General features: G+C 38.9%; 1 protein-coding gene across 4 annotated transcripts in view; it reads left to right on the forward strand.

Moving 5' to 3' along the window:
- The window catches only part of UGGT2 (UDP-glucose glycoprotein glucosyltransferase 2), a 195,987-nt gene that overhangs the window by 88,170 nt on the left and 89,734 nt on the right, over window positions 1-18,083 (forward strand). For all 4 annotated transcript variants that reach the window (XM_086709349.1, XM_025924004.2, XM_086709355.1 and 1 more), the window contains 4 exons: window positions 5,555-5,674; window positions 6,503-6,588; window positions 7,146-7,281; window positions 13,590-13,721. In XM_086709349.1, the coding sequence (XP_086565475.1) occupies window positions 5,555-5,674; window positions 6,503-6,588; window positions 7,146-7,281; window positions 13,590-13,721 (474 nt within the window). The remainder of the gene's footprint in view (window positions 1-5,554; window positions 5,675-6,502; window positions 6,589-7,145; window positions 7,282-13,589; window positions 13,722-18,083) is intronic.

Here is an 18,083-nt window from a genome sequence, read left to right on the forward strand (position 1 = left end):
TTGTAATTCCTTTTCAGTCTAATGTGCCAGACCCCCCATCATGAAGGGGGCTGGGTCATATTCCACCAAAACTACCCCTGCCCCTAGCTGCAATTTTCTGTCTTCTATTCTGGGATATCCGTGATGTAGCCATATTCCTGAGTTGCTTATGATCATTTTCTTCAATTTCCTTTAAAGTTCCCAAGTCACCCTAGCCATTTGTCATCCTATCAAAACAGCTCTAATTCTTTGTTTTTGTCACAAAATGACAGTGATAAGATTAAAAACAAACACTAGACAGCACAGGCAGAGGAAATGAATTCTTTATCCAGATTAAGAATGTAAATTGGTACCCACAGTGGGCCCCACAGTCTATGACAGCAAATTTCCCACCCAAGCCCCATAATGTTGTAAATCAGCTTACCGTAGACACATGGGTTTACTCTGGACTCTTAGTTCCATTGATCTATATCTTACCCTTATGCAGACGCCACACTGTTTGATTACTGTAGTTTTTGTCAGTTTTGAAATTGGAATTGTGAGTCCTCCAAATTTGTTTTGTTTTATTTTATTTTAAGATTATCTTGGCACTCCTAGGACCCTTGCCCTTCATTATGAATTATAGGATCATTTTGTCCATTTCGGGAAAAAGGACAGTTGGCATTTTTATTGAAATTTCATTGAACCTATAGATAATTTAGAAGGTATTGCTATATTAATACATTAAGTCTTCTGATCCATGAATATGGGATGCCTTTCCATTTGGTCTTTATTTTCTTTCAGTGATCTTTTGTAGCTTTCAGTGTACAAGCCTACTACTTGTTAAACTTATTTCTAAGTATGTTATCCTTCCTGATGCTATTGTAAATGGAATTGTCTTCTTATGTGTATTTTAGGATTTTTCAATGCCTCTTAATTTTTTGTTGAACATGGGACATTTTGAACTAGAAGTCAGATTCTCACCTTCCCTGGGTTTGTTGTTAACTGTTTGCTGTTGTTTTTATCATTTGTTTAGTGTCTTCTCTGAACTAACTTTGTAAAGTCTATATTCTTTTTTGTGTGTGGCCATGGAAATCTCTGTTATTCTAGCCTAGTCATCTACTCAATTTTGGACAGAGATTTACTTAAATCCCCGGACCCAGAAAACCTCCCAGTCTTGAATAGGGGCTCTATGTGTGTGGCTGAGGGAGGAGGGGGCAGCTTGGGTCAGACCCTCAGCCAAGCGGTGTGCATGTGCCTCAGCCTTCACTCCCTGCTTGCACAGAACTTCAGAGTCAACCTGAGAAGAGAATTCGGGGCCTTTCAGTCTTCCCTGGGCATGTGCAGGGCCGTTTAGAAAATCCCAGGAATATGCCAGAATGTCTTAAAACCCTATTTCCCAAAACGTCTCATTCCCCAACCTTTCTTCACTGGATTTTGACTACTCTGCTTCCATCCCAACCATTTTCTGTTGCCTCAGGGAGGAGTAACTAAAACATTTGCCCATAAATGTTTTCCTCAAATTGGGTTTGCAGCTCTAACACTGTTATGACTCAGTCAGATAAAGCCCTGGTCTTCAGTGGGTTTTCTAGGAAGTCACCAGACCGTTCAAACAAAAACTAGAATTCTTTCAGAATGAAGTCCATTGTACTTTCTCCAATATTGGTACTGGAATTCAGGCTGCTGTTGTCAAAGCTACTGATAAGCTTGGTAGCAGAAGATAGGGCTGGGATAACTTATCACACCACAAATCTCACTGCTCTTACTGAGACTCAGCCATTTTTCTTCAGTATTCTCAAGGTTGCTGCAAGCTTTTGGTTAGTTTTCATAGTTCTTCTGATGTTGATTCCCCCCCCCCCAGATTTTCTAGTTTTTTTGTTGCTTTTATGTAAGGGTGGAGTTTTGGAATTCCTTAGCCATTTTGCTGATGCCACTCCCTCAAGAAAACCCAAAGGTATAAATTATAAATCTTTTAAGTGTTTTGCTTCTCTCAGAAAGAGAGTCATCGTGTAACACCATGACCAGCCTTGTGTCCTTTTGCTGACCTGTGTAGCTCCTAGGACACTGAGGAGATTGTCTGGTAGGTTCTACTCTGTTAATAACAATGTCTTTTATTCAGTGTCTTGGCAGCCCAGTAGATACAAAGGTCAGAGTTGCGACCAACGAAACTAATAGAGGTAGTTCATTGGAATTTCAATGCCAGCTCTCGATGCAGCTTTGTGAGGTCACGCTCACAAAGCTCACAAAGCTCATTGCTGCTGCTTCTGTAAATTTACTTGAAGTGAGAAATGGGCAGTTCAGTCTCTGGGCCTATGCACCCAATTTCCATTGTCTCTGTAGTTCTCCAAAGTGGATCAGGGTATCACGTAGGTGAGTTTACCCAGCACCCATGCTATAAATTGGGCCATTGCTGTAGTGTTTGTTCTAACTGCAGTATTTGTGGTAAGAATCACCAAGGGCACTTGTTTTACATGGAGATTCCTAGGCCCTATTCTGAGATTCTTGCTACTTGGTAGGTCTGAAGGCCGGCCAAGGAATCTGCATTTTCAGTAAACACCTCCAGCTATTTTGATCCATATTAAAAGTGACTCTGCCTCCAATCATTAATCAGGTTCAGTGGGACAGATACATAAAGCATTATAAGGCCAATTTTTCACATAAAACCCATATTAAGTGATCAGGGGGATCAGATATTCACATCCTCTACTCTGGTGCCTTTTCCTCCACTGGCCTCGGATTCCCAGAGAACAATGAACTGATCTAGACACTCCTAGAGTCTACCAAGATTTCCAGTTCATAGGGGATTCCTAGCATATTGCCAGGATCTTTAGAACTGTTCCCATTACCTTCACATCTTGGCAGGAGTTATCTCAGAAACATAAACAAGATATATCACTACCTACTTTTCCAGGGAGACTGAAGTTCTCCCTTCTCCCTCCCCTCAGTATTACCAGGACAGATGGTAGCAGAAGTAAGCTAATCACAGATCCCCATCATACTTGTTAACCACAAAATGGAAATTGTTGCAGCTGACCCAGTTACCCCTGCCCGCGTGTCTTTATGGACTTCTTCAGTACGTCCCGGACTGAACCATCTCCCTTTCCTGTCCTCTCCCCTCAACAACCTGCTTCTGTTACAGCTGCTGTCTCAGTGTTGGTATGCTGCTCCTTTCTGAAAGCCACGAATTACCCTAGATTTTCCCTCTTACCTGTCCCTCTGTGTGTGTGTCTCTGAATTCAGTCTTCTCTCTGAAACCACTGCCTCTGACTTGGTTCAGCTCTCCAAAACCTCTAGAACACTGCAGAAGCCGCCTAATTTCTTCAGTCCCAATGGTCTCCTCCCTCCTTTCTTCTGGGACTTTCAGGGGCATGTGATAGACCGTTTGCCTGTGTCGTTCATCTCTCTTACCCTTTGTTTGAATTTTTGCACTGTTTTTTTCTCTGTGTACTTTAGTTAATATACACTTGATTGACCTGTCTCCAGCTGACTTATCACTGTCTTCCTCCGTGTCCAGTCTACAGTTGAGAACTGTAAGAACTAATTAGGATTTAAGTATAGAGTTTTAGAATCTAGAATATCCCAGGGCGCCTGAGTGGCTTAGTCAGTTAAGCAACTGACTTTGGCTCAGGTCATGATTTCACAGTTTGTGGGTTTGAGCCCCATGTTGGACTCTGTGCTGACAGCTCAGAACCTGGACCCTGCTTCGGATTCTGTGTCTCCCTCTCTCTCTCTGTCCTTCACCTGCTTGTGCTCTGTCTCTCTCTTTCAAAAATAAACATTTAAAAAAATTTTTTTTAAAAACTAAGTAAAATCTAGAATATCCTGCTGGCTCTGTTTTTAAAAAATAGGTTTTTCTCTTAACATTTTCCATCCTTCCATCCATTTTCTTTTTATTTTTTTAAAGTTATTTATTTTGAGGGAGAGGGAGAGAGAATGAGCAGGAGAGGGGCAGAGAGCAAGGGAGACAGAGGATCTGAAGCGAGTTTAATGCCGATAGCAGCAAGCCCGACGCGGGGCTCAAACTCACAAACCATGAGGTCATGACTTGTGCCGAAGTCAGATGCTTAACCGACTGTGCCACTCAGGTGGCCCTATTTTTGTTCTTTTTTTAATATGTAAATCATTAAAGTCCTTGTGTAAGTCCTATGTTATCTGGTTTTTCTCTTACGTTGTAATATTTGGTCCTTTATTTACATGGCAGTTTTTGAGAGGAGCCCCAAATTGCCGATGTAAAGTCACGGAAGCAAAGGCTTGTAAGGTTTGCCCAGCAGTCCAGGCAGCAGGCCTCCCCCGGCTCTGTTGAGGCAGGTTTCTGGGCTTTGTGAGAGCTCTTCTGCTGTGTGTCTCACTTCTAGGGGCTAGCCCTCCCTCTCCTTTTCTCAAAGCACAGTGTTTACCAAAGTCTTAACACTTTGAACTTCAACTTCTGTCTCCTTATTACCATGCCCTGGCTGCAGTTTCAACTTCCCAGTGTCAATTCCCCCTAGCTTCTTTTTTTTTTTTTTTTTTTTTTTTTTTTTTTTTTTTGGCAGTGTTGAGGTGAGTATGTGTGTGTATGCTCACGTGTGCAGGTTAGTAGTCAGCAAATGAGAGGAATTTGTATAAAGACAGTTTGTTTTCTTCCCTGCAGTTTCCTCCTCTCCTGGATTCTCCCCACCCCCACCCTGGCCCAGTTCCTACCATTTAGGAAACCCTAATTTTAACTTCTGTCTTTCCAGCACAATATGGCTGTCACTTTCAGTTTAAATTAGTTCTTCCAGGCTGCAATTTTGAAAATGCCCCTAGGGATAGAATTGAGGTGAGCATGGAGCTTTTCCCTTAACGCCTCCTGCTTTCAAGGATTGTAACTCCTTGACTCTTGATTGTTGGTTGACCTTACCTCCATGTAAACAAAGGTTTATATGTTTTCCGCCCGCTTTTAGCATGTTTCAGGCAGGCGGCTTAGTCTAGTGTAAGTAGTTACCTCTTGATTCTAATTGGCTTTCCAAGGTATCATGTTTTATTTTCCTTATGTCTGAGGGTTTAAATTTGAGAAGGGAGGTGGAGGACCTCATTGCCTCCTCTACTGCTGATAATTAAGATAAACACTTATCTCTCTCAAATAGTTTATGGAGAGTAATTTCTATGCAATCTTACCTATTCATTTTTATTGAGAGAGAACACATGCGAGGGTTGGGAGAGGCTACTGGGAGAGGGAGAGAGAGAATCTTAAGCAGGATCCACACCCAGCGTAGAGTCTGATGAGGGGCTTGATCCCACAACCATGAGACCACGACTTGAGCTGAAATCTAGAGGCAGGCCCTCAACTGACAGAACCACCCAGGCACCCCCAATTTTATTTTTTAATATGAAAAACAAACCTGAATAGAAGTCAGTTGTTCTGGCGGGGGGGAAGGCTTACTCTTAAAGGCCATGGTAATAAAGATTGTTGTACATGATGTATTCCTTAATGTAAAGAATATTCAACTGGCTTCTTCCATTTAATCAGAAATATATAAATTTCTGTGTACGATTTTACTTGTTTGATAGAATAAAAATTGGCTTTGAAGATGATTTAAGTGTTAATATACTTAAAGATTTCTGGATTCTTTTCTAGTGGATCAATGACCTAGAAAATGATGATCTGTACGTTACATGGCCTACAAGTTGCCAGGAGCTTCTAAAGCCAGTGTTCCCTGGAACTGTACCTTCCATAAGGCGTAATTTTCATAATTTGGTGAGTTTTATTTTGACATTTTATATACATCTTTTATAGAGATGTCAGCATTCTTTCTGGATTACCTTGTTCTTGGTAAATAGACATCTGTGTAATAAGAAGGAAATACTCACCTGATGCAACAAGCTTAAGGTGGCATGACTGACTGTCCAAAGCCAGCAGAGTCACATAATCTGCCTCTTCTTGTTTACATGTGCTTTTATAATACCAATATGATATTGGTGGTGAGTTACTTTTACATTTTCTGAAAGGAATTTGATTGAACTTTTTCCTTCTGTATAATAAAGAACTAATGATTAAAGTTTAGTACATTTCAGGGAAAAACACAGAAATATCACTTTACCATCCATGTCTGAGTTCACTATTACAATATTAAAGAACCTTATAGAACTTTGAAATGTGTAGAAAATACTTTTTTCCCACAAAGACAAATTTCCTACAGCAAGGTAGAGAGAGCAGTTATGTCAATGCTATTTTTTTTCAAAATTCAATTACTATCTTTTAAAAATATTAAAATCCAGTGCACATTTAGAATACGATATTTCACTTCACATAAAAAAATTTTCTTTGTGCTGTGGTTCAGAAAGAGGATGAATAATCTGGTAATTAAATTCCATGTCTTATTCAGATGTGCAGCCTTTAGAAATCCTTCATTATCTGTGAAGTTCTTATATAAAATTCTTTAGTATTGCTAGAAATTTCTTTAAAAAAAGATTGTACCTTGAATTTCATACTTTTAGCTACAGGAATCAGACTAAACTTGAATTTCATGAAAATTCCAAAATGTTAAAACAAAATAGTGATTATGAACTATCTACTTTCTTTTAGGTTCTGTTTATTGATCCTGCCCAAGAATATACCTTGGACTTTATAAAACTTGCTGAACTTCTCTATTATCACAAAATTCCTCTTAGGTAATTGTCAGTTTATAACATTAAACTATCAACTGAAGGAAATCTGTGAAATTCATGTTGTATTAAGGAGTATTGCATCGAGTGTTAATGTGGGATTCAAAGCAGTGGTGGTCTCTAATGCCCAACACAACACAGCTCTGTTGTGAAGTATCATTTACCTTTATGATCGACCATGTTAATCAAAGCTGCTTGGTAATCTCATTTATCCCATTATTTCCTGGGAAAGTGATCTCATCACTTTGGGTGCTTATAGATGGATCCATTTCCCTGGGATTGGGTTAAGAATACACTTTCCCTTTTTTTTTCTTGGAAAAACACAATCATTTAATAATATCACCACCAGAGAGAGTTTGACAGTTTGGAAAAATCCAATAGGTAGGCGGATGTTGGTGAATAGTCTTTACAAATCAAACCTTTTCAAATTAAGTACTTCCCCTCCCCCCTCTATTAACACATTCCGTCCATCTAGATGTTATAGTCTAGTAATGTTTAAAAATGGTGGTTGGTTGTGACTCAAGGGTTAGTTGTGACATTCCTTCTTCACCTTCTTTTCCCAGAATTGGTTTTGTGTTCGTTGTTAACACAGATGATGAAGTTGATGGAGCAGATGATGTCGGTGTCGCTCTTTGGCGAGCTTTCAACTATATTGCAGAAGAACAGGATGTGTCACAAGCGTTTCTTTCTGTAGTACATGTGAGTGTGTGCATGAGGTATAATTTCTTTAGAAAGTATAGTGGGTTTTCCTGCACTATTCCTGTAATTACTATCATTTATTATTTTTATCTTTCAAAGTTTATAAAAAAATGATTGTGAGGATTAATACAGATGATGAATTTAATTCTTGCAGCTTCTACCTGAAATACATAATGTCGTCCCCACTTTACAAATTAGGCAACTGAGACTCTGCCAGAGTGGATGAATTTTCTTGGGTTTATTCAGCCGCTAATGGAATTTAGATTGTATATAGAAGTTTAGAAGAAAACATACTCATAGAAAATGATTAGTCAAGGATGAATTCTTGAATGAGGTCTTGAACAAGATTATGAATAAAAGAGGTTACTGCAAAGTTAAACATTCTAAATGACAAAATATGTAGACCCTCCTTAGAGAATTTCAAAGGAGAAGGAGATCACTTCATGACAGCAAATTGAGGGGGGAAATGGTAGGATGGGTACTGAGTTTGACAAAGAGATGGTATAAGAAAAGTTAAAAGTTGGTAAGCACCTGATTAAAGAACAAGAGGTGAGAAGATTATTTTGTAATTGAGGTTTTGAAACTACTATGGCCCATCATGGAAAAGATATATTAAAGAACTATATTGTTATTATTAAGGACGTCAGATCATAGATTAAAAACTAGTTTCATTAATTCATTGGTCTTTTGCTTTCAACCGTTATTACAACAAGGACTGGTTCTTCTTCAAAGTGAGAATGAAATTACCAAAGCCCTGTAAACTCCCTACCCTGCTTCTGTAGCCCCGGGAAAACCACTAAATACCTCATTCATTCACTGTCCTGGGACACAGAAACAACCTCAGTGACTTGGGGATACACTTTGTTCTGTAAAAGAGTGCTGTGGAATATGTGTCATTCTTGTATCTCAGTCTATTTTACTAACTGTTTAGTGTAAGAGTTTATAAGGACTTCAGATTGACCTATCTTTTATTGAAGTCCGGCTACCTTATCATAAAAGGATCAGTATGACATTCAAAACTAACAAAACTTGAAGACTTTTGAAATTCTCTTTACCTAAGTAATCTTAATTCTCTCCTTTGACTCTTATATCAGACATTAATTTGCATGTGATGGCATATTTCTCAATTGCTTGCCTTTTGAATTATCTACTGTGATGTTCAGCATAATACTGTAGTATCTTGGAAAAACAAATTACATTTGAAACCATAGGATTCACTACGAAGCAGCATAAAAGTATTAAATGTGTGCCATAGCCTACAAGTTGTGCTAACTTATTAGAGGAAAGAGAAGGAAAAATGAATGAGGAAGGAATACCTATAACATACTAGAATTCACCAGGGTCTGAAGTGTGAGAATGGTCATGGTTATTCAAACTATGTATGGTCTTGGGGCACCTGGGTGGCTCAGTTGGCTAAGCATTCGACTTTGGCTCAGGTCATGATCTCACAGTTGGTGATTTCAAGCCCAGCATCAAGCTCTGTGCTGACAGCTCAGAGCCTGGAGCCTTCTTTGGATTCTGTGTCTCCCTCTGTCTCTGCCCCTTCCCAGCTTGTGCTCTCTCGGTCTCACTCTCAAAAATAAATAAACATTAAAAAAACCAACAATGTATGCTCTTGACCCTAAAATTTCAATAGCCCATGGAAAAGTAAAACATGATTGAGCTAATACCATTCTGTTGGAAATGTATCCTTTAGGTGACTTAGCTTCACTAATTCAGAATAATTTGAGCAAAATTTAGTCTTTTAGTAAAATACCTGAACTATAAAGTCTCTTTAATATTATTCCAATGCTTTCATGAGAAAATTATTTTATCTATATGAAATAATTTGAAAATATAGTATCAGGAGAAAGAAATATTATAGCAGACAAAATTATAAAAGTCTATGAAAATTATTGAAATGTGTTAGAGAGTTACGGTAGAGTAAGTACAGTATTTATAGCAAAACAATTGACTTTGTATCTCAGCTCTCCACACTGGCTATACAAACTTACAAGTAATTTGATTTTCTCTTCCTACCCTACAAGATTAAGAGCCAAAAAATAGGATATTACATAGTTGATGAATATTTGTTGAATGCACGTTTGAGAATGCAAAAGTACCTTAAGACTTTAACTTTTGGCCATGATAGGTAACTGACAACACATTAACCATCTCACCATAAGCACAAAAGTGGACAAACAACATGAAATAAGTTTATTTTCAGAAGTTCAACAAGAAGTAACATGAACTTGGATCCTTCCAATTCCGTGCTACTTCAGGAGAAATACCAAGAAGAGGAAATACAAAGAAATCCTTTAGGCTGAAAGGAAATGACACCAGGTGGTAACTCAAATTCACACACAAAAATGAAATGGTAACCATAAATAAAAATGTAAATATACGGGTGAATAAGAAAGGCTATATGAATATATTTTATTGTGTTTGAATTGCACAAGATTGACTAAAGCAGATTTTAACATATAGATGTAGTACAAATGACAATAACTGTACAAAGGAGCAGAGGATGAAATGGATCTAATTTGGGACTTAAAATTTAACGTTTGTCAACAGAAAGTTAGGATTAATAGGAAGCAGAGTGGAGTAAATTGGCACAACTGAATATCCACATGCAAAATGATGAAACTGGATCCCTATCTTCCACCATATACAAAAGTTAACTCAAAATGGATTAAAAAGTTGAACATAAGACCTGAAACTGTTTCCTAAAAGAAAGCATAGAGGGTAAGTAAGCTCTTCGTCATTGATCTTGGCAATGGTTTTTGGATTTGACAACAAAGTCAAAGGCAACAAAAACAAAAAAAATAGGGGGTTTATATCAAAATGAAATATGTCTACACAGCAAGGGAAACCATCAGTGAAATGAAATGGCAACTGTGGAATGAGAGAAAATATTTGCAAACTACCTATTCGGTAAGGAATTAATATCTGCAATATACAAGGAATTCATACAACTCAACAGCAACAAAACAAAACAAAAAAATAACTCACTTAAAAAATGGGCAATAAGGGCTACCTGGGTGGCTCAGTCGGTTAAGCGTCTGACTTCGGCTCAGGTCATGATCCTGCAGTTTGTGGGTTTGAGCCCCGTGTCAGGCTCCATGCTGACAGCTGGGAGCCTGGGAGCCTGCTTTGGATTCTGTGTCTCCCTCTATCTCTGCCCCTACCCCGTTCCCGCTCTTTCTTCCTCTAAAAAATAAATAAACGTCAAAAGGAAAAAAAAATTTTTTTTGAAAGGGTAATAGAAAGGCCCCTGGGTGGCTCAGTTGGTTAAGCATCGACTTCCACTTAGGTCATGATCTCACAGCCTGTGAGTTGGAGCACTGTGTCGGGCTCTGTGCTGACAGCTCAGAGCCTGGAGCCTGCTTCAGATTCTGTGTCTCCCTCCCTCTCTCTCTCTCTGCCTCTCCCCCACTCGTGCTCTGTCTCTCTCTCACATAAAACATTTAAAAAAATTTTTTTTTAATGGGCAATAGATCTGAATGGAAATTTTTCCAAAGAAGACATACAGATGACCAGCAGGTGTATGAAAAGATGCTCAGCTTGATTAATCCTCAGGGAAATGAAAATCAGAATCCACGATGAGCTTTCACCTCGGGTGTCTATTATCAAACAAACAAGAAAACAAATGCTGGCATGATGTAAAGAAAACAGAACCCTCTGAGACTATAACTGGTATAGCCATTATGGAAAAGTCTGGAGGTTCCTCAAGAAATTAAAATTGTAGGAGGTTCCTACAATTTGAACCAGCAATCCCACTTCTAGGTGTATTTCCAAAGGAAATCAGTATCTCAAAGAACTATCTGTGTTCCCACGTTTACTGAAACATTGTTCATGATAGCTAAGGTATGGAAACAATGTAAGTGTCCATGAGTGGATGAATGGACGAAGAAAATGGTGCATCATATACATGAATTAGAACATCAGACTTTAAAAAGAAGGAAATCCTGCCGTTTGCAACAACATGGGTGAATCTGGAAGGCATTAGACTCGGTGACATATATCAGACAAAGACAAATACTGTGTGATATCACCTGTATGTGGAATCTAAAAAGGCTGAAGTCCTAGAAACTGAGAGTAGAAAAGTGGTTGGCACAGGGCTGGGCAAAGTGAGAAAATGTTAGTCGAAAAGTATAACTTCCAGTTTTAAGAGGAATGAGTTATGGAGATCTAATATATAGCATGTTGACTATGGTTTGATGATACTATTCTGTGTAACTGAAATTTGCAAAGACTAGAATTTTAGTGTTCTCACCAAAAAGAAAACCTGTGTGCAGCGATGGATATATTAATTAGTGGTGGCAGTTCTTTCACGGCGTGTTCATTTACCAAATTATCATGTTGTACAGTTTAAATGTATTGTGTTATTTGTCAATTACACCTTAATAAAGCACGAAAGAATAGAAAAATAAATAAAATTTGTATGGAGAAGTAGAGACCCAAAATTGCTGTTTTTGCTTGCCGAGTTACGTAATAGTTTAAAATTTTTTTTAATGTATGAGAAGATTGGATCATTATATATCTAAGTAATTTAGACATTCTAGCTGCCTTAGATACCTTAGGAATATCTACTGTTTTAAAATGACTAATTTGTAAAAGGACTAATCTCAGCAACTTTTCATATATAACTTTTGCCGTATTCAAAATATCATTTTTCTAATCCCTGTTTATGCTTTATAGAAGGCTGAAATTTTTGCTTTTTTTTTTCCAGTTACTAAGCTCATAGCATGTGCTGCTCAATATGAGAAGAAAACCTGCCCATAAATTGAGAAGCTCATAAAACTAAATTGTGTGATCTAATCATAGACTGCCTCTTTTTAAAGGAATAGGTTACCAGGTTTACACTGAGAAAATGAAAATGAAGAAGAATGCTGATTCCTTATTGTCTCTGGCCATAATGATACAAGTGAATTGAAACTGAGAATAATACTCTCAACTAATACAGGTCTCCCCCACTCCTGAAGTAGAGCATTCCTGAAACCTTTTGTAGACACAAATGGTATGAAGTGAAGAAGCAGTTACCATCAGTTTATATGGAAAAATGTTTCTAGTATTTTCCAGGACCAAAAACTAACCTCTTTCAAGGCTTTTCTGGTACCTTAGGACACACCTTGCTAATGATATGCACAAAATAAATTAAGCACAGATGTTCATAGACACAATTGAGACTCTGGTGGCTGGATGCTGAGATGCTCCTGAGTGTAGTTCCTGGGGAAGGAGCTTGGTGGGGCCACTGTCCTCACTCACTGCAAAACAGATGCTGAACACTGTTTTCACTTTTTTACCATTTTTCATAAAAGCAAAAGATCCTCTTTGGATTTCTTTTGGTTGGTGAAAACAGATGTCACTCTTGTAATAGAGAAGTGGCATAACGTGAACTTTTGAGAGGCGAGGGATACCTGTATATCAAACTGCTACTTAATGGTACTTGTACTTTTCTGGTTTCTTCTGCCTTAATGCTAACTCTGTGTTCATGTTTATGTCTCAGCTGAGGTTTCTGCTCAGAGAGGCCTTCTCTCTTGGTGCAGAGTAGTTCCTTTTCCCCATGCCTAGCGGAGTGCCTGGCATGGTGTGCAATGAGGGACAAGTGAAACAAGAAAATAAAGGAGTAACAGCCTACCTCATGCCAGTGTGCTTACAACATTTGAGATGGAGTGGGAACGGGGGGTGGGGTGGTAAAGAACGGAGGTACAGAGGAAGCCTAGAATGAAAAGAAAGCCTTTGTGAAATAAGGCATTTGAAATATTTTATACATACCTTTTTAAATGATGGAAACCATCATTTTACTAAGAATAATAGTGTCTAGTTAGACCAAAATAGAACATAACATAAATTTGTTACAGTATTTTTGAAAGCTATGGAATACTCATAAAGCAATTTTTATTGGAAGAAGAAATATTGTGTGGTTAAAATGATTTATTCATCGGGGCGCCTGGGTGGCTCAGTCAGTTAAGCATCCGACTTGGGCTCAGGTCATGATCTCATGGTTCATGGGTTTGAGCCCCACATCGGGCTCTGTGCTGACAGCTGAGAGCCCGGAGTGCACTTCAGATTCTGTGTCTCTCTCTCTGCCCCTCCCCTGCTCACGCTCTGTCTCTGTCTCTCAAAAATAAATAAATGTGAAAAAAAAATTTTCTAATAAAATTATTTGTGAATGGGGGAATGTGTGTATATATGTATGTATATGGTATACTTAGAACTTACAAAGTAGAAAGCTTGTTTTTATAAATCTGCCGGCATACTCAGGGAAAGAAAGAAAACTAATTGCCATAAGATGAAAATTAATTATAAAATCTTTATTTCTACAGATGTACCAAAAAGTGAAGAATGACAATATACTCACTGTGGACAATGTGAAGAGTGTTCTCCTAAATGTTTTTCCAGATGCTAATATCTGGGATATTTTGGGAATTCATTCTAAATATGATAATGACAGAAAGGTAAGTTGGAATATAAGTTTTTGAAAATAGGATCCAAGAAACTTTTACTATAATCTCATGAATAAATGATCTCAATAAAATTAACTCATGATTGGGGTTTTAGACCCTCAGACTTGTCACAAGTTGTACACCAGTACTTAAATTGCCACTGTTGACCTTTCGAAAAGTACGAGAAAAGAGAATTCTCAGGATTTATAGGATAGAAAACTTGCGGGTATAATTGTAAGGAACGGGGGGCGCCTGGGTGGCTCAGTCAGTTAAGCGTCCGACTTCGACTCAGGTCATGATCTCGCGGTCTGTGAGTTCAAGCCCCGTGTCGGGCTCTGTGCTGACAGCTCAGAGCCTGGAGCCTGCTTCAGACTCTGTGTCTCCCTCTCTCTCTGCCCCTCCCCCGGTCATGCTCTGTCTCTCTCTGTCTCAAAAATAAATAAACGTTAAATTTTTTTAAAAATTGTAAGGAACGTAATTTGTATTTGAAGAAATGGAAAGCTGGCCTTGTAGGTAAAGGCTGGGGCAAGAACCAAACCTGGGAAGATAGAGCACCGCTGGGGCTGAATTTCTAACGCTCCTACAGGCATCAAGTTTTCTAGATGGGTTCTTGCATTTTGTAAGAGGTTTTAGACCACAGATCTGATCCTGGCTTTCTTGTATGCAGTATTTCTCCATGGTAATGGCAAAGGCCAGGATCGCTGGTGTTGTAATCCGCACCCCCCCCCCCCCATCTTGGCCCCTGTTTTCTCTTTGGTCTTGCCTTTCACGACTCTTTTCTTTCCTTGCTCTTCTGTTCCCGCCACACAGGCGGACTAGTTCAGGTTGCTGCATGGGCTCCTCCTGAGCATTGTTGCACACTGCCTCCCTTCTCTCCTAGCCTGTGCCTGCTTCTCTGTAGTGCTTGGCTTTAATGTTACTTTGGGGAAAAAGCAACACTTTGGAAAGAACTTCTGGGCATCCCTTCCTAACCCTCCAGGTGAGATTAAGTTGTTCGTGCTAATTTCACATGCTGAAATAGTACTGTGTACTCCTGCATAATGCTGGTTACGCTTGGCTGTTCATTACCTGCCCTCTCACTGGTCCACATCCTCTGTAAGAGTGGGGATCGTGGCTCGTGTTGAGTTTTGCAAGCCCAGGGCCCAGTGACTAGAACATACTATGTAATCAGTAAACATCTACTGAATGAAATACTGAGGAGACAAAGCCATCTGAGAGTGAGGGTTGCGCAGTGGGACGGAACGTCACGAGAGCAGTGAAGTTTTAGAGACTGCTGCTCTGGGGGCGAGGAAGGGGGTACAGTAAAGCCATGTATAAGGATTGCTGTGCTGCTGAATCTCTGCTGGAAATGCCTACCCTAAATTTACGGGAGTGTCTTTTGTAAAGTCTAAGATACTGGGGCATGCGAGTGAAGGAGGTAGCTGGGTAAAGTGCTGTCAGGGTGAAGTGTCATAGTTGGATATGGACACGGCCTTACTGGGAGAGGCCCCAACAGTAGCCCATGGGGAGCCCTCCGGGGCACACAGGCTGCACCAAAATGGAAGCAGAGCCAGGAGTCCGGTGGTCTCAATGCAACTGAAAGCCAGTGTGGTAGGAATTAGGGAGTTTTTTTAGTCCTGCACAAATGGTTTTCCAAATCATAATTTCAAAAGCGAGAGTTTCATTGATTGTTTTCATGACTCTATCTTCATATAATTAAAAAAAAAATTAAAAAGCAATCAAGATGAACGTGTAGGGCCAAGTTGCATAGAGGCATCTCTTTTAATAAAACTATTCACCGGACCAAGGAAATTTAGGAAGAAAATTATTTTTTTACAAATATACTTCAGGTACTCTTAACAGGGAAAGAGGAACCCAAATTTCCTATAGTGATTATGTAAACTCACAGAATAGAAAAACAGTGAATTTTTATATAGCAAGGATCCTATTTGCACAGGTTGAAAGCAAAAGGTTGCACCAGTTGGGTTTTAATATCAGCTGATGGTGAATGGTAATTATAGGAGTCCTGGAAGTAATTCTGTTCTTAAACCTTACATGCTGTGTTTTTCTTCTCTCTTTTTTTTTTTGTTATTTTTTTATTTTTTATATTTTTATTCTATGTTATTTTAATTTTTTAATCTTATTTTTTTTTAATGTTTATTTATTTTTGAGAGAGAGACAGAACACGAGTGGGTTAGGGGCAGAAAGAGAGGGGGAGACACAGAATCCGAAGCAGGCTCCAGGCCCTGAGCTGTCAGCACAGAGCCTGACGCGGGGCTGAACTCACGGACCGCGAGATCGTGACCTGAGCCTAAGTCAGACGCTCAACCAACCGAGCCCCTTTTATTTTACTTTTTTTAAAGAAGTGGGCTCTTCTCTGCTTGCTACTAAGTGGTAGAGCACAATTTCTAGTCAGACCTTACCTTCCTTAGGGACTAACACTTGTGCAGAAATCGTATCTCTTGAGCCTGCCTGCCTGATAGATGCATAATGGTGATACTAAGAATCACTTCTCATTCCAGAGTAAAAAAAAAAAAAAAAAAAAAAATTTCTAATTGATTTTCCCTTTTTTTTTTTTTTTTAATAAATCTGTAACAGCCTATTGATGTTTTACTGATTTGTATATGCTTTGTTTCTGTAAAAAAAACTTTTTCTGGTTCAAGTTAATCATAGTATTTAAAACTTTTTGTGGGGTGCCTAGGTGGCTCAGTCGGTGAAGCCTCTGACTCTTGATTTCGGCTCATGTCATGTTCTCACAGTTCACGAGTTTGAGCCCTGCCTGCACCGGGCTCCTTGCTGACAGCATGGAGCCTGCTTAGGATTCTCTCTCTCCCCTCCTCTCAGTGCCCCTCCCCTGTGTTGGCTCTCTAAATAAATAAACTTTAAAACATTAATGAATAAAGCCTTTTATAACACCTATGTACCTAAGGCTATGAAGTGCATTTAAATAAAATACATTCCTAAGAACAGCTAGGTAAAAATATTCAAGCTGTTTATTTAATTTCAGTATATTTATTTAGCTTTAAATATTGTTCATAATCTAAGTTATATATGGAAAGAAATGGATTCATTTATTCGTGTCGATTCTGAGTAAATGTAACAGTAGTCTCTGCTGATACACAAATGAATTTAAGTTGAGCTCTTATATAGCCAAAACATAGTACTTATTATCAGTTGCCATAAAAACATCATCTGAATAACACCATGTTATCCTTAAATATTGGTATTCACAACCCAATATTACCGTTCCCCATTAATTGCCTTTTTTATACATACCATATATGGATGTAAATTTCATTTCCAACTGGACTGTTGTTACTTCAAGAAAAGGAGTCATCTTCTTTTGTATTCCTTCAGTTGCACAGCACATCTTAAGTTTTAGATACATTTGCTGAGTTTCTGTTATAGTCATGGGGGATTGAGCTCTTTCCTACCTCCAGACCTTCACTTGGTCTCTCCAAGTCTAGGAGCGTTACTTAAAATATTTAAAAACTGTTGTGGCTTCACAAGCAACCAGTCAGAGAGAGTCAACCCGAGGCAGGTCCTAGAGCTGGAGTGGAGTCTTGAGGCCCTCATGCTGATGGTTACCCTGTAATGGCTGAATCATGTCGACATTGGGAGTGTGACAAAGAGGTCACGATGGTTCTCATGGGCAATCGCCATCCCAGGACAGCAGCTATTTACCAAGTGGTACAGAAGTATTTTATTACGTTAGGAAGTGGTAAAGTCTGTATAGTGCAAACCAGCTGATTATCAGCTCTGTTTTTAACACATTTTGGGTAAGTGAATATTTAGTGTGTCTGAGTTTTTAAGTATTCCCTGTTTAGTAAATCAAATACTATGATTGTCCTTCCATTTTTTAGTAACCCTTTTTAAACTTTAAGACTTGCTCCATATTTTTACCCATTTGTGGAGTGTTCTAACTGCAAATGTATCCAAATAGTCAGTAGATCGGTCACATATCTATCCAGAGACTTTCATACAAATAAACATAGCAATGAACAAACCGGCACGTTCCTTCACGCCTCCTGTAGCCATGTGCCCCTTCCTCTAAAGTGAACTGGCCGTCCCCTGGGCCTGAAGCACCACTGTCCTTTCTGGGTCTGCCTTTGCTGTTCCCACTTACAGGCTCTCTGATTTATCTCTGGTTTTGCTAGCACTGTGCATTTCCTATTTTTTATTTATTTCTGATTTTAGTTCTCTCCCAAGCAAATATGCTTAAGAGAAAAATTATCATTCCTTTATGTTCAAAAATCTTATACTGTATTTGTGTCTTATTGGTAGTTGGAGCGGGTAACCATTTTTCTTTCAAATTTTGGAGGCTTTTCTATACTGTCTCCTATCTTCTGATAGGCTGTGGAGACCAGTGATATCATTCTGATTTTAATTCTTTTG

This window comes from Puma concolor, chromosome A1 (assembly GCF_028749965.1).
Source record: "Puma concolor isolate L17-30 chromosome A1, mPumCon1.1.hap2, whole genome shotgun sequence".
Classification (NCBI taxonomy): Eukaryota; Metazoa; Chordata; class Mammalia; order Carnivora; family Felidae; genus Puma; species Puma concolor.